The sequence below is a fragment of the Anomaloglossus baeobatrachus genome, chromosome 2, assembly GCF_048569485.1.
Source record: "Anomaloglossus baeobatrachus isolate aAnoBae1 chromosome 2, aAnoBae1.hap1, whole genome shotgun sequence".
Classification (NCBI taxonomy): domain Eukaryota; kingdom Metazoa; phylum Chordata; class Amphibia; order Anura; family Aromobatidae; genus Anomaloglossus; species Anomaloglossus baeobatrachus.
In genome coordinates, this window is record NC_134354.1 from 725,754,313 (window position 1) to 725,771,087 (window position 16,775).

Sequence of the window (16,775 nt, forward strand, 5' to 3'; positions counted from 1 at the left end):
ACCTGCCATAAGTAATCTAGGACTTAGTGGCTGCTGTGGGCTGCCATTAACTCCCTCATTACCCTGATTGCCACTGCACCAGGGCAATCAGGAAAAGCTAGGTAAAGTGCAGGGACTGTCACATCTAGTGGATGCAGCAATTCTGGGCGGCTGCAGGCTGATATTTTTAAACTGAGGGGCTTGCAATAACCATAAGTATCCCCAGCCTGAGAATACCAGCCCCCAGCTGTCAGTTTTATCAGTGATGGTATCAAAATATGGGTGGATCCTACGCCAACTTTATTTATTTATTAATGTTATTGTATGATGTAGGCCCGCCCACTGGCGTCTGTGATTGGAAGCCTCAGACACGCTGTATCTCAGCGTGTTAGCTTGTCTGACTGCAACCAATCACAGACGCCGGTGAGCATTGGAAGCAGTGAATATGTATGAGCCTAATGAGCGGCCCAGGAAGTTGAAGGAGAGTCCATGGAAGCAGTGTGACAGCCGCCTCGATGATTCAGTAAGTATGAAGTGCTTGCTCCTACCCCTTTGTGCCAGATTCTAGTCCCCATAGATTTTATATGGGGACCGGCATCTGGCCAGATACCAGGGATCAATCCCCTGCCAACCTTGAGTCAGCAGGGGATTGATCTGCCAGTCCTCCAAAATGCAGGGACAAAACGCAAAAAGAATTGACATGCTGCATCTTCTAGGTCACCACAGAGATGCGCCAAAAAAAACTGCAACCTGTGCACAGCAAAAATGAAATCTCATAGACTTTGCTTCGGAAGGAAAATAATGCAGTTTTGGGACCAAAACTGCATCTGAAAAACACAAAAAAAACACAGCGTGCTCACAATCCCTAACAGGACATCCGAAGGAAGAAGGCAAGATTTTTTATTTATTTTTAAATTAATGTGCAACTCAACAATAAATCTTTGAATACCTCCGCATGAAATGAGAGAAGTACAGAAATCCTGCAGGATCCCACAGAGTATTTTATCGAGACCATTTCTATTTTGACTGAGAAATGATTAGGACTCAGGCTGACCCCAGACTTTCTCACACGGTTTCCATGACAAAGTCCGTATTCTCCTTGTCCAAAAATATAAACTACTCATTATGGTGAATAAGTTCATATCTATAGGAGGTTCAACCTTGTATTATGATTTGGTGTCCTGAGCAGGATCCAAATATAAATCAGACAGAATGTGCAATGAGGAAAACAATGGAGGCCAGATACTATACGAATACAGTGATGAGCAAAATGATAAGAATGTTTTGAACTTTTGAATTTCAGGCTCCATATCTCACCATCCACTACAGCTTGGACTGTGATACTACCTTAATTTTATAGACAATCATCTTGGTTATCTCATACATAAATTTGACTCGCAACTATTTAGCATATGATTATTTGTGCAGATTATTGTCATGTCCCTGCATTGGTACGGTTTTGCTCCTGGTGTTCGAAAAAAAATAAAATAAAAATAAAATTGTATACTACAAATTACAACCTGTTCTCATTTTCCCTAATACCTCAGTGTTTTATTAGGTTGATGCCCAAGCAAAAGGTCACTGGTTCAAATCGAGGAGCAGCCAGGAAGAAGCTTTCCCAAGAAAAGAAACCGTGTCATCCAGCTCATTGATGGCGGTCTCTCTGCTAAGGTAATTGCCAAACTGCAACATGTGAGACCATGACAGTTGTAAGAATACAAAATGAAGTACATCCATCCATTCAAAAGCCAAGAGGTAGATGTCTAGGCAAAAGATTTGTGTCAACAAGTTGGGTAATCACAAGGTCTATCGGTTCTGGAGCGGCACACATGGCATTGGAGGAACTCATATGCTTCAAATAGTAAGATCACAGACGTCCTTGCAAGCACCGTGTGACACACACTACACAAGCCTCGAATTGTGGCCCAAAGAAGGTGAAGAAGCCTTGACTTCAATATTGTCATAAGATGCGTTGGCTCCGTCATAAGATGCGTCGGCTCGAGTTTGCAAAGGAGAAGGAATAGCAGACAGTAGAAAACTGCAAACGGATGATTTGTACCAATGAGACAAAAACCAATAGACTGGGCTCTGATGGGTTCAAATGAGTCTGGAACAAACAAGGGGAAAAGGGGCTAATGGAGCGAGAAATTGAAGGAGCTGTCAAGTTCACTGGAGGAAGCCTGATGATATGGGGTTGTTTCACAGCCAAAGGCGTTGGATATTTGACCAGGATCAATAGTGGTCTCAATGCTGAGCTATATGTGAGTATTAGTTACCGTATTTTTCGGATTATAAGATTCACTTTTCCTCGCAAAAAATTGGGCGGAAAATGAGGGGTGCGTCTTGAAATCAGAATGTAGCTTACCGGGAGGTGGAAAATGGGCGCTGTGCTGGCTGCGGTGGGTGCTATGTGGAGCAGGGCAGTGCAGCTGGTGAGATGCTCTGTCGGCGGTGCAGGGCTGTTCTGGTTGCGGCGGGTGCCATGCTCAGTTGGCGGTGCAGGGCTGTGCTGGCTGTGGCAGGTGAGATGCTCTGTTGGCGGTGCCGTGCTGGCGGTGGTGGGTGAGATGCTCTGTGCTGGCTGCGGTGGGTGCTGTGTGGAGCAAGGCAGAACGGCAGGTGAGATGCTCTGTTGGCGGTGCGATCTCCAAATAATGTGTGTGCAGATGGAGCTCACGGATTGTCAATGAGCCGAGAGCTCAATCTGTGCAGGTGCCAATTCCGGGGCGGCATTTTGAAGATCGCACTTCCGACAGAGCATCTCACCCTCGCACTGTCCTGCTCCACACATCCAGCACGGCCAGCCACAAAGCAGCGAGCATGGCCAGCCACACAGCAGCCAGCACGGCCAGCCACACAGCAGCCAGCACAGCCGACCACCCTGCATCCAGCATTGCACTTCTCCAGCACCGCCCCTGCCTCCTGTGACCCCCACTCCACAACTGCTGTCACCTCCCTACGGTAAGACACCACTGGTGCATAAGATGGACCTCATTTTTTTTACCTTTTTTATCTCTATATTTGGGGTGTGTCTTATAATCCGGTGCGTCTTATAAAACGAAAAATATGGTACTTCGTACACTTGAGTACTATGGGTATAAAAAGGACGACATGGTGTTCAACCAGGACAAAGACCCGAAGTATATGTTGAGATTGGAAAATAAATTGTTCAATGAAAAAGTAGAGATGCTGAATTGTCCCCACAGTCCCCAGACCTCAACTTAGTCGAACACTTGTGGGCAGAGTTGAAGAAAAAGCTGTACACATACCCAAGAGGGTCGACCAGTATATACCAACATTGGAAGACACCTGGGATCAGATTTCGGTTGAGACATACTTGAATATGATTGAGAGCCCAGAAAGGATTCAGGCTGTGTTGAAAGCCAAAAGGTGGATTTGCAAAATACTAACGAAATAATAAAAATTTAAATTTAAAGTTTTAGTAGCGCATTTATATACGCTACTATTTACTATATATTATATAATACTATATTATATTATACTTTACTATATATAATATACATAGCCAAAATTATTGTCTATAAAATGAAGGTTGTCTCACGCTCAAAGCTGTAGTGGATGGTGAGATATGGAGCCTGAAAGGGAAAAGTTCAAAACATTGTTACCCTTTTGCTTGTCACTGTATATTGCACATTACTGTGACATTTTGTGTTAAACAGTTATTCCAAAATCCTATCCCAATATGTTGTAGGCGTAGTAATAATAATAATAATAATAATAATAATAATAATAGCAGCAAAACCTCCAATTATAAATGTAGTAGAGCTCTCCTAATGTAGCCATTTCTCTTACCTCAAGTGCAGGGCATTGCAGCTTAGGTATCCATGGTTATGATGACCACTGCAACTAACTCACTATTAGTGGACGTAACCATATATACCTAAGCTGCAATGTTCTGCACATGAGGTAAGAGACATAAGCTATATCAGAACTATACTACATTTATAACTGAAGGTATTTGATATTATTATTATTATTATTATTATTATTATTACTACACAAACTACATATACCTTGGATATGGAAATAGCTCTTTAATTCTAAAGCAATCTGAGGATATTTTGTTTCTTTTTTACAATTTAATAGTTTACCTATAACTTAATTGTGTTTCATAAAGTTATGTAATTTTTTTTGTTTATAAAAAATGGTAATTGTAATTAAAATAATAAACATTATATTATTATATAATTTATAAATAATATTATTACTACATAATCATTTTCAGAATTAATTGGCTTATCTACCTTTGGGACATTTTTTTTGTTAAATTCATTTTGTATTTGGGGCTAAAAATCCTATTTGCACTTTAATTTTATTAAAAATGTTTTTTTCTGGTTCTTTTTTTCTTTGCACAATAGACTATGATGTGGTGTATGGTCATAAATCAGCTGAGGAGACCTGAGACTAAAGGGTGCTTTACACGCTGCGACATCGCTAACGATATATCGTTGGGGTCACGTCGTTAGTGACGCACATCCGGCGTCGTTAGCGACATCGCAGCGTGTGACAGCTACGAGCGACGATCAACGAGCGCAAAAGTGTCAAAAATCGCTGATGGTTGACACGTCGCTCCTTTTCATAATATTGTTGCTGCTGCAGGTACGATGTTGTTCGTCGTTCCTGCGGCAGCACACATCGCTATGTGTGACACCGCAGGAACGACGAACATCTCCTTACCTGCGTCCACCGGCAATGTGGAAGGAAGAAGGTGGGCGGGTTGTTACGTCCCGCTCATCTCCGCCCCTCCTCTGTTATTGGGCGGCCACTTAGTGACGCCGCAGTGACGTCGCTATGACGCCGAACGCACCTCCCCCTTGATGGAGGGATTGTTCAGCGGTCACAGCGACGTTGCTGATCAGGTATGTGTGTGTGACGCTGCCGTAGCAATAATGTTCGCTACAGCAGCGATCATCAAATGTCGCACGTACGACGGGGGCGGGTGCTATCGCTAGCGATGTCGCAGCGTGTAAAGCACCCTTAAGGCTATGTGCACAAAGTGTATTTTTATAGCTTTTTTATGCATATTTTAGTGTGGTTTTGTCACAAAACTGCATACAAATCTTTATGCTCAATGAGACTAATTTTGTGCACATGTTGCTTTTTTTTTTTCTCTTGCAGATTTGCAGCAGAAAATATACTGGAGCATGTCAATTCTTTTAGTGTTTTTCCACCCCAAAGGCATGAAAACGCATTGGAAAAAACTCATGCAAAAAATACATAAAAAATATACCGAAAATGTGACAAAAATGCAATGTTTTTCCTGCCAAGAGAAGCAGATTTTGTGCAGAAATTGCTGCAACCAAATAGCGTGCGCACATAGCCTAAAAGAGTTATAAACACTCCCATTGCAAAGACAGAAGAAGATAGGGACAGAGACCCTGATTCCAGTAATGTGTCACTTACTGAGCTGTTTGCTGTCATTTTGATAAAATAAATGTTTTCTGTGCTGCAGATCTAGAAGTTATAAAGAGTTCATGAATATGCTGGACTACCTGCAGCACGCCAAGTAGTCCTGTAATGATAATCTACTGCTGATTAATCAGTGATTTTATCATAACTACACTACGCAACCTAATATGTGACACATCGCTGGAATCAGAGTCTCTTGTCTCTTCATTAGGTCTCCTTCACACGTCAGTGATATTGGTACATATGTTGCAGTTTTTATACGTACCAGAATCACAGAAATACGTAGATCCATTATAATCAATGAGTCTGCGCCCACATCAGTGATTTTTCACTGACCGTGTCTCTGTGCTGCATACACGCGTGCCGTGATTTTCGCATGGAGACATGTTAATTTTTTTCTGACATCACTGATGTTCCACAGACCACACTATGTTGTGATACACGTACCAGAAAAACACGGACATTGAAAATAAAAAGCTTTTTATATTCAACTTCTCCAGCGATGCTGTCTCCAGCTGCTGCTTTCTGCTGCTTCCAGGCTGGCTAATTATTCTCATACATATGCATTTATGCATGGCACCACGACCCAGAAGTAGCTGCAGTGGGGTCAGCAGCGGACGAAAACACAGCAGAACCGAAGAGTTCAGCACCACGGACAGCAGGAGCGGAGACAGGTGAGTATACGTCTATGTGCTATCACGGATCACGGACCATGAGTAGCACATGTAGTACCCATGTGTTCCGTGAATCATGGTAAACGGAGGGATACATGCGTTTTTAATGTGTCAGTGAAGAACGTCTGTGCTTTTCACTGATGTGTGAAACAGGCCTTATGCTACTCTCAGATTACGTAGCAAAAACCTGGTGACAGATTCCCTTTAACCCACTCTACAGCCAGTAATAGACAATGCAATACATTGGCTATAGAAGGTGACAATTTTAATGAAACCCAATTCCAAAAATGATTTTAGCCAAACGCATATAAATAGGAAAAAAATTGCCCCCAAAGGTGAACAACCCCTTTAATTATATGTTGTGGATTACTAAAAATGAAAAATTATTTACTTATTATTTCTTCAAATATCAAGAACTATAAAAAAAAAAATCAGAAATCTGTTTCTATGACATTTTTTGTGCCTTGTGGATCCAAAAATAAATTGGAGACATCGCTTGCCATTAGACGCTGATGGTTCTGCTTTGTCATTATAGGAGGCAGAAGAAAAACATTCATTTAACTTAATGAGAAATAGTTTCCTTCCTGTTGGGATAATGCAGATGGCAGCTATAGCAGGGATGTTATCTGGAGGAGAATTGCTTACCAGCAGGTGATGTGGTTGTTTTCTTTGCTGGAAGCAAACTCCTGCGGGGTGCGACGGAGGCACTACACACTTCTAGGATTGTCCTATTCATACCCTTGGGGATCTCCTTTGAAGGCAGAGCTGTGTTTGGAGTAGGATGCTCTTCATTTGTGAAGCTTGTACCTGCTGGAAATAAAAACAGCAGAAATCAGACAATCATAAAATATGTATCGGGAAGTGTGAAGTGGGGATTGCAGCTGTAATAACCGAAAGTGGAACATATTTAGAGAACATGGTAACTGATCATAAAATGTATACAATGTATTCTCTATGTAACCCATTTCAAAATGTGATGGATCCACCCAGATCTCAATACCCGTTAGAAAACATCTGGAAAAGACACAGCCAGCCAGAAGTTAAGCCCGCTTTAAACGCTACAATGTATCTTACGATGTGTCGGCGGGGTCACGTCGTAAGTGACGCACATCCGGCATCGTAAGGTACATTGTAGTGTGTGACAGCTACGTGCGATTGTGAATGAACGGTAGAACGTTCATCGCATGCACGTCGTTCAATTCCTAAAAGTTGAACGTGAGGTTGTTCAATGTTCCCAAGGCAGCACACATCGCAGTGTGTGACACCCCGGGAACGATGAACAGATCTTACCTGCGTCCCGAGGCTCCCGGCCAGCAATGCGGAAGGAAGGAGGTGGGTGGGATGTTTACATCCCGCTCATCTCCGCTCCTCCGCTTCTATTGGCCGGCTGCCGCGTGACGTCGCTGTGACGCTGAACGTCCCTCCCATTCCAGGAAGTGGATGTTCGCCGCCCACAGCGAGGTCGTATGGAAGGGTAAGTACCTGTGACAGCAAATAATCGTTTGTGCGACACGGTCAACAAATTGAACGTGCCGCACATACGATGGGGGCGGTTACGATCGCATACGATATCGTATGCAAAATCGTAAGATGTAAAGCAGGCTTTAGGGTATGAGCCCATATTGCAGATTTGCAGGCCTCTTTCACGTCAGTGAAAAACACAGACTGTTTTCACTGACGTGTTAAAAACGCATATGTCCCTCTGTGTGCCGTGATTTCACGGCACACGTGTGTTCTCCATGTGCTATCCATGATCTGTGATTAGTGATAGCACATGGAGATCAGGTACACCTGCTCTCCATGTGCTGAATCTCTGGCTTTCCTGTGTCTGGCCGCTGCTGTCTCCCCTCTGCAGCTACTTCTGGGTTGGTGGTACAGTGCATAAATGTATATTCATGAGAATATGGAAGCAGCAGCAAACGGGCTGGAAGCAGCAGATAGCAGCGGCCAGACACAGCGTCGCTGGAGACAGGTGAGTTTAAAAAGCTTTTTACTTTCAATGTACGTGTTTTTCTGGTAAGTGTTTCACAAATCACACCATAGTGTGGTTCGTGTGACATCAGTGATGCCTGAAAAAAATGGACATGTCTCCATGTGGAAATCAGGGACACGTGTGATTTGGGCAACAAACTGTTCGACAAACTGCACCAAAAAATGCATCAAAAACAGCACCATGCGCACAAGGCCTTATAATACAAGTACAACTTGTGTTTTACAGGATTGGAGCCACCTGTAATAAGTTTCTTATTCTGGATTCAAAAGTGGAGAATACTGCTCTGTGGTGATTATGGTTCCTAAAAGGATCTATATTTATGGTAATCCCATTAAATAACAGACCATAATTACTAAGGCCTCTTGCCCATAGGGCTTTTTTCTTGCTTTTTTCCTTGCTTATTTTAACCGATAAAAAGCAAGGAAAATGCATCCCAGCAAAGTCTATGAGAGTCTTGACGTGCTGTGCCCACAGTGCTTCTTTTTTCCTTGCGTTTTTTTGTTGATGAAAAAAGAAGCAACATGTCAATTTTTTGCTTTTTTTCCCCTATCTCAATACATAAGAAGCATGAAAAGAAGCATGAAAAAAAAAATCATAAAAGCATGAAAAGAAACATGAAAAGAAGCACATAAAAGCAGAAAAAAAGCACTGTGGGAGCCAGCGGGCGGCCTGGAAAGCATTGAGCTGTGAGCAGTAGGCAATCGGTAAGGTGGGTATTATCTCTTATATTGCATTCTGAGAGGTTAAATGGTCAATAATGTTTCAACATGCTTTCGATAAATTAATATTACTTTGTAATACATTATATCAGAATAATCTATTTCTTTCTTCATTTATGAGCCACTTTTCTTTTCCCTTGTCTCCTGAACTTCCCATCTACTCTGAAAAAACAGCACAAGTCCTGTCTTGGTGTAAGCTAGATGGACTGTCATTTCACTGAAGTATCATGCAATGGGGATGAGCGGACTGTAATAGCGCCTCTCACAGGCACAATTGACTACACAAGATATTTGAGAAAAGCCTTCTTTATGAGCTTTACATCGATGTGGCCACTATGCTGTGTAGTGGAACACCCCTTTAATCAGACACTAGCTGTGTGTAAGCTGATAGGTATGCTTTACTCTGAAACGAGGCTGCTTTTCAGAAAAAAAAACAGTTTGCGAAGACGCCCAGGACTATGGATAGACTAGTCCAATGACATCCCTGGCCAACTTTTCCCCTCTCTTGTCTAATGAATTGGAAGATCTCTCCCCACACACTCATGGGCATGGGAGAGACCTGTCAATCAACTGGGGTGGGGCGGGAAGAAGCCCGCTGGGGACTAGTAAGGACTCTCCTATAGTATCTTCCCAGCATTTCAAAGTAAAACATTCCTGGCTGCAAATGTGACGCCCTGGACTAGTCAGGGTTCTGCACAATCTTTCTCTCCCAGTGCAGGACTCAACGCCCATGGTTCTGGGTCCCCATCTTGCGGTACTGCCTCCATCAGCATTCACAAATCCTAGTTACACCTTACACCACACCTGCCAGGCACACCAGTGGGCTGTTTAAGCTGGAATAGGGCCGCCCACCTAGGGGTCAGGCAGGAAGGTGGGAGGTGACAAGTCAGTGAGCTCCAGGGGAGCGAAGTGAGCAGTCGGCTCCAGAAGAGCAAAAGCAAAGAAGTAGCTCCCAGTGAGTGAGGAGCTCGAGGAAGCTGGGAGTTGGAGCTCCCAGGGGAAAAGGAGTCTAGGTCGTAGACGGTGGTCTGGACCCGGAGGAGTCGGAGACCCGGTCGCGGGAGATTGGGACTGGGTGCTTGGCTAGTCTTGGAGGATAGCCAGCAGCCGCAGTTCAATAGCCGAGCTAGGACCAAAGGCACGATGGGGTACACGGACCCTAGGTCGGGGAGAAGCTTCAAACAACCCGGCAATTAACCTGCGGAGAACAGAGCCTATATGGACTGTTCGCACGAAGCTCAGAGATCAGGGGCACTAGCGCAACGAGGGGGATAGGGCTTTCCCAGCAAAGCAGCCCACTGAAATTCCAAGCTTGAGCTCCTGAGAGCAAGCTCCCCTTGCTACTCATAGCAGGGACTGGGGCCCGGAAAGCTCCAAGCTGACGGACCACAAAGGACACTCTAAAATACAGTGCCAGGAGGCAGGCCACACACCACCAGGCAGTGCTGCAGGGGACGGGAAACGGACGAGCTCCCCAAGAGGGCAGCGGCACCCAGAGACTTGATTTACTGTGTTGTCAGCATCTGCTTTCTTGCTGAGTGAGTAACTGATTAACCCCTGCAACCAGCGAGCCTGCGCTCCCCTTGCACCCCTATCCCACCATCCGGGGTCCCGCGGCCTTTCCCGACCCGTGGAGGGTAACGTCATCTAGCTGCCCCACTTAATCACCCCGGGTACTCCCAACGGCAGCTGCAGTACTCCCTATTACCGGACACCACGGGTGGCGTCATGAACTATCTATATCTTTCCCTGTAAATACCCCCCTTCTTCATTCAGGTGTGACCCTTAGCCCCCGGGTCCGGAGACCCTCGAGCCACGAGCAGTGTCATCCGGATCTAAGCGGCTCGACCGATGCTGGGGCGGTACACAATCGCACAGTAAGGCTCTCATTTCATGGTGCCTGTGAATATATTGGATGGTTTTATTTATGCTTAATTTTGTACAGAATCTAGACTAGCTGCTGTTGATAGATCTTAGTTTTCTAAGTAACACATAGTAAGTAACTGGTATTAGATATCTATATGTTAATCAGGCTTTACAGATAATTATGTGTTAATGAGGTGGCATTCATGCTTTATTGAGCTAGGCTGCAGGGATTATTAATTGTTGATGAGTCAGACACAGGGTCTTATGGGAACAATACATTCTTGTACAGTAATAAATAAATAAGTACAGATACTAAAATCTACCAACAAAAGCTAACTGTCTTGCTGATGGTTTCCATGATGGTGATTTTAGCACTCTGAGTAAAGGCTCTTTTACATAGCTTCTTTGGTACGTTTGCCAGATTTTTTTTTTTTAAAGCAAAAGATCACGGACCCAAATGTTAAAAAACAAACAAAAGCAAAACATGAGACGCTCAACTTTGATTTGTGCTGCAGGCAATAACCCCCCATGTATGTGTCGCGAGCGGCGGGGCGCCGCTGCGCTCGCTAACGCTCGGGTCCGCCGCTGCGGCTGCTGCTGCTCGGTGGCTCGAGCGGTGGGCTGGATCCGGGGACTCGAGCGGCGCTCCTCGCCCGTGAGTGAAAGGGGTGGTTGGTTTGTTTTGGGTATTTAGTCCGTGACGCCACCCACGGGTTGTGGTGAAGATAGGCACCACCACTGCTGGTGACGAGGATCCCGGGAGCGATGGTAGGGAGCAGCTGGGATGTTGTTTTCCCCCTCCGTGGGTAGGGGTCGGTGGTCCCGGGGCCCGGTGGTGAGACGGGGAGGCAGGGTAGGTGAGGTGCAGGGTTGCAGGGACAGCGCGGCGCGGTGCCGGATGGCACGGGTGTACTCACTCAGCAAGTGATGCACAAAGTCTCCGGTAAACCAAACGGCTGGATGGACGGGTCCCGCAGCCGGCTGCTGTGTTTCTCCCCGGACAGGTGATGACGGCTGTCTTTTCCTGCACCTTTGTGTACTGTTTTGACTACGATGGGTCCCCAATGGTAGTCCGCTCCCCGGTGTATGGATGCCTGAGGAGCCCGTTTTCCCGCAGGCGCTGGCCCTTGGGTCTCTAGCCTTAGGCGGTAGCTGTATACCCTCATGGTGCAGACGGTTGCCTTCTAACGGGTCTTTGGCTGTTAGGAAACCCCTGGGGTTCCTGTCACACTCGGATTTGACTGTTGACGGCGACTCCAAGCTTAGTCGGGGTTTGATGGCCCTGCATGTGTGTGCTGGCTTCACTTCGCTCCCCGGTCAGTACCGGCGGGCCACCGCCCGACCCCGGTCCTACGGTTCCGCGTTGGTTCACCACTCCTGCAGACGGCCACCACCGTCTGCCAACCTTGTTGTCAGTGCCTGGGCCACAAACCCAGACACTCTCCACTTCAACCTCCTCCACTGAACTCCTAAATTGAACTGTCACTTTTTCCGCCTCCAGGCCTGTGAACTCCTCGGTGGGTGGGGCCAACCGCTTGGCTCTGCCCCACTTAGTGTGGACATCAGGCCCTGGAGGGAGGCAACAAGGGTTTTGTGTTTGGCTAATGTTACTGTCTAATGGGGGTGGGGGTGTGTGTGGTACCTGTGACGACCTGGTTAGTCCAGGACGCCACATAAGTGTGACGCCCTGGACTATCCAGGTCGTCCCAGGTAGTCACACACACAACACCACACCCCCTTCCCAGTTAGGTAACACCAACCAAACCAAAACCCTTGTCACCACCCTCCAGGTTTGATGTCCACACCAGGGGGGGACGGAGCCAGGCGGTTGGCTCCGTCCACTGAGGAGTTCACAGGCCTGGAGGCGGGAACCTAAGTAGTCAAGTTCAAGTTGAAGGAGAGTAGTGTTTTGACAGTGAATGAGAGAGGTTGAGTCCAGAGGCAGACCTGCGTCAGGCCTGCCATAGACTACTCCGGTGGCTGGGTCGGAGCCCAGTCACCATTGGCAAGGAGGCAGACGGTGGTGGCCGCCTGCAGGAGACCGGGAATACAACCGGTGGAACCGTAAGGGACAGGGACAGGGTAGTTGGCCGCCGGAACTGAACCGGGGAGCCAATTGGATACCGGAGCACCAGGCAGGGTACTCAGACCCGGCACAAAGGCCTGAACCAACAGGGCCGAATCGAATCAACTGATTGCGGGCTGGACTTAAGGACCTACCCCACACAAGTCCCTTTAGAAGACAACAGCCCAACTATACCGGGTAACGCCACCGCCAAGGCATAGAGATCCAAAGGGCCAGCGTCTGCGGGCAAACGGGCTCCTCCGACATATACCAGTCAGGGAGCGGACTACCGGTGTCTAGGCACAGGAGTCAAAACATTTACACAGAGGTGCAGGAGAAAGGTGGAGACCACCAACCTAGTCTGGAAGAAGCTGCAGCCGGCTGCGGGCCCCGTTCATCACTCCATTTGATTTACCAGCGACTCCAGTGTCTTGTGTCAGAGTGAGTACACCAGTGCCATCAGGCATTGCACCGCACTGCACCGCAACACTTCACCCTGCACCCCGGCCCTTGCCTACCGGGTCCCGGGACCAACAACCCCTAGCCACGAAGGGGTCAACACCTAGCTGCGCCATTACATTGCTCCCGGAATCCCCGCACCTTCACCGCGGCGGTGGTGTCCACAAAGTTTTTTCAAATAAAGTATTTGTGTGTGTTTTTTTTTCTTTTTCCTTACTAGGTTAGTAATGGAGGTGTCTGATAGACACCTCTCCATTACTAACCCCTGGGCTTGATGCCAAGTGACATGAACAAAATACATTTGCTCTTACAATACAATGCCAGAAAACATGTATCCTTTATAAGTGTTTTTCAGATGTGTATTTTTCAGCCTGTAAAATCCAGGTCAAAAACCTTTTAGGAAGCTTGACCCAGAGAGGGTGAGTATCACCCGATTTACCTATTTTGAGCCAGAGCTGCCCATTAGGTGTGCCATTTATTACTGGAACACCCTTTAAGCAACAATGTAATTCATACTTGCTAGCTCTTGGAAAAAGGGAAGATTCCTGGACAAGTTGATACATCTTAGGCTCGTTTCACACATTATTATTATTATTTATTATTATAGCGCCATTTATTCCATGGCTCTTTACAAGTGAAAGAGGGTATACATACAACAATCATTAACAGTACAAAACAGACTGGTATAGGAGGAGAGAGGACTCTGCCCGCATTTCGCCGGATTGCCGGATCTGGCTAGGAGCATGTGACGGGAGCTTGCCGCGATGCCATTGTACAGTATTGCACTGTACTGGAATATGTCGGATCCGGCTAGGGGAAGAGGCGGTCGTGGAGCGGCTCAGGAAGGTCACAGGGGGCAGGATCGGCGATGCTGCGGGCTCAGAGGAGTGAGATGTCGTGGCTCAGGAGGGTCAATGGATGGAGAGTCAGCGATACTGTGTGCTTGGGGGTGTCTCGGCGGCAGGCGCCATTGATCTGCCGGCAGACTGCGTGCTCCATTGAATTGCCCATGCTTGATGAGATTGACTTAAAAAAGGCCATATCCGGATTATAAGATGCTCCCCTATTTTACCCCCAGTTTTGGGGGGAAAAAGTGCGTCTTATAATCCAGAAAATACGGTATATTATGCTGGTGTCTTTTTTAGACAAAAGGGTTGGGGAATAAAGTAGACTCTGTGTCCCTTTAGCTATGGCCCTGGCACTAATCTGTATATGCATAAATAAGAACATTGGGCCTCATTTATCAAATTTAATGGTAAAACTAGTTGTTGTCCATAGCAACCAATCACAGGAGAGCTTTCATTTTCCTAATGCAGTGTAAGAAATGGAAGCTGGGCTCTGATTGGTTGCTATGGGCAATAAAGTTTTGTGATAAATGAGGCCTATTTAATTTTTTATGTAATATGCTGGCAATCAGGTTTTGATTTTTCTGCAGCAGATCTGGACCAATGTCACTTGTTTTCATATTTTTCTCCTAGTCATGCTGCTGAGCCCTTCTCCTTCCTTCTCCTGGGAGAAATTACGCATAATTAAGAAATGGGGATGTAACACTCTGTTTTGGGTTCATTTACAGGTTCTTGGCCCCACACTGATAACAACTGATGAGATTCGCACTCTTTTTAATTATTAGCCTCTTAATTGCTGTCAATACTGACGAGTGACATCTGCAGACAAGCAGCAAATCTGAATAAGCTGCATACTGTGAGACGCAACTTAAAGGAGAGCAAAATTGCTTACTTTTAAGTTAACAAATCTCTCTGTTCTTGCTCGTCGACCGTAAAGAACGTATTATGGATTCAATTTGCTCTTTAGGAAAGATGCAGCTCTACTCCACTGCTTTACTATTGGGATATTTCCACGTACTCGAATGTGTTCACATTCTCCAATAAAAATACTTAGGCCTCACACACAGTGACATTATGGTCAGAGCTGTACAAAACCTCAATACAGCAACCATAGAAGTCTCCATAATCATTACCGTATTTTTCGTTTTATAAGACACACCGGATTATAATACGCACCCCAAATTTTGAGATAGAAAAAAATATGGGGTCCGTTTTATAATCCGATGCGGTCTTACCCTGGAGGTTGGTGCGGCATCGGTGGTTGAGCACGAGCCACAGGAGGCAGGAGGGGTGCTAGAGTACGGTGATGCTGCGGGCGGTGCAGTGGGGGGGCCCAGATACTGGCTGCGGCGTTGTGCTGGGGCAGCCGACGCTGCTCTGTGCTGGTGCTCGCTGCGAGCGATAAGACACTGGCCATTCTGAAGATGTCAGTAGTGCGGGCTTCAAAGAAATGGTGGCCGGAGTCCGTGCGTGCGCAGATGAGAGCTTGAGCCGAGAGCTCCGAGAGCTCAATCTGCGCACGCGCCAACTCTGGGTACCATTATTTGAATCCCTTACAGCCGACATCTTCAGAATGGCCTATGCCTTGCTGCTCGTTGCACAGAGTCTCACCACCCGCTGCACAGAGCCTTGCTGCCCACCGCACAGAGCCGGGCTTTTTACCTCTGTGTGTGCATGCTGTGTGACAGAGTTTTAGTTTCTCCTGTCTGTTTCTGTGGGTTAAGTCACACTCCTGTCCTGAACTTCCCCTAAGAGAGGGGGTATAAGATCAGGGCTGATCAGTATCAGGGCCAGGAAGGAGACTCAGACATCCCCACCATTAGGGATATCACTGAGAATAGGAATTATACACAGCTTAGGGGCCCAGGTTTCCTGCTACCCCTATAGTCACCCATGACATTAAATTGTAGCGCCACACAGGGCCTGCAGGGCTACTCGTCACTGGGCCAGTGGTATTTTGGGGTTGCTATGACTGGCCTGACCCAGATCTGTGGCCCCGTCAGGTACATGGAAAGAGGGTGCAAGGGGGATGGGAGTTTTGCTTTGCAGCACCACCTGTGGTGCGCAGCCAGGGATTAGCCATCGCTCAGAAATTACAGCTCCCCACAGGTGGTGCGAGCCCTAGGGAGGATGGTGGCGACAAGAGGAAGGGCCGTTGGCGCCGAAGTGCCGGTAATAAGAGGCTGAGGCAGTGGTTGCGGGTCCAGGTCTTTTATTCACAGTTCTTAGGATGCTGCGCTCAGGGTACCAGTCACCGCCATGCTGGGCCCCAGCTGATCCCGGATGAATCAGAGGCCACCACAGGTGTTGTGGAGCGTGTGAGACCTTCCTCCTTGCGCCTTGTAGTGTGGATCCCCGTGGCGTGAAGCGACTTGAGGACCCCAGTGTCCTTGGCTTTAGTTACCATCTCGTTCGCAGGCAGCGCAAAACAATTATCGGCCCGACAGTGGTCTTGACTCCTGTCTCTATATGCTGCTGTGCCCCGGGATCTCTGTGGTGGTGGGCAATGGGACTTGAAATCCCCCTTCCCTGCAGATTCTGGTAGTCCAACGAGGAGTATGTTTTACCATAGGGCTCTGCACCCTGACGGCGCCGGTCCCGAAGGGGCTGTTGGGGCTCACCCTCCGGCTACCGTGTTGCTCCTCTGTCCCACAAGCTCCACCTGGTCGTCTCCTGTTTCTCCCAGTCTGCCCGGTCCTTTCCAGTTTGCCCAGTCTTTATGGAGGGATCTCTGAAGCACTCCCC

The 16,775-nt window shown here is 47.0% G+C and overlaps 1 protein-coding gene across 3 annotated transcripts in view; it reads right to left on the bottom strand.

Annotated features, from left to right (window-relative positions):
• MTUS2 (microtubule associated scaffold protein 2) overlaps positions 1-16,775 on the bottom strand; it is a 927,516-nt gene that overhangs the window by 253,998 nt on the left and 656,743 nt on the right. For 2 of the 3 annotated variants that reach the window (XM_075337361.1, XM_075337360.1), the window contains exon 5: positions 6,729-6,893. In XM_075337361.1, coding sequence (XP_075193476.1) covers positions 6,729-6,893 — 165 coding nt within the window. The remainder of the gene's footprint in view (positions 1-6,728; positions 6,894-16,775) is intronic. The other variant, XM_075337362.1, reaches the window with a different exon arrangement.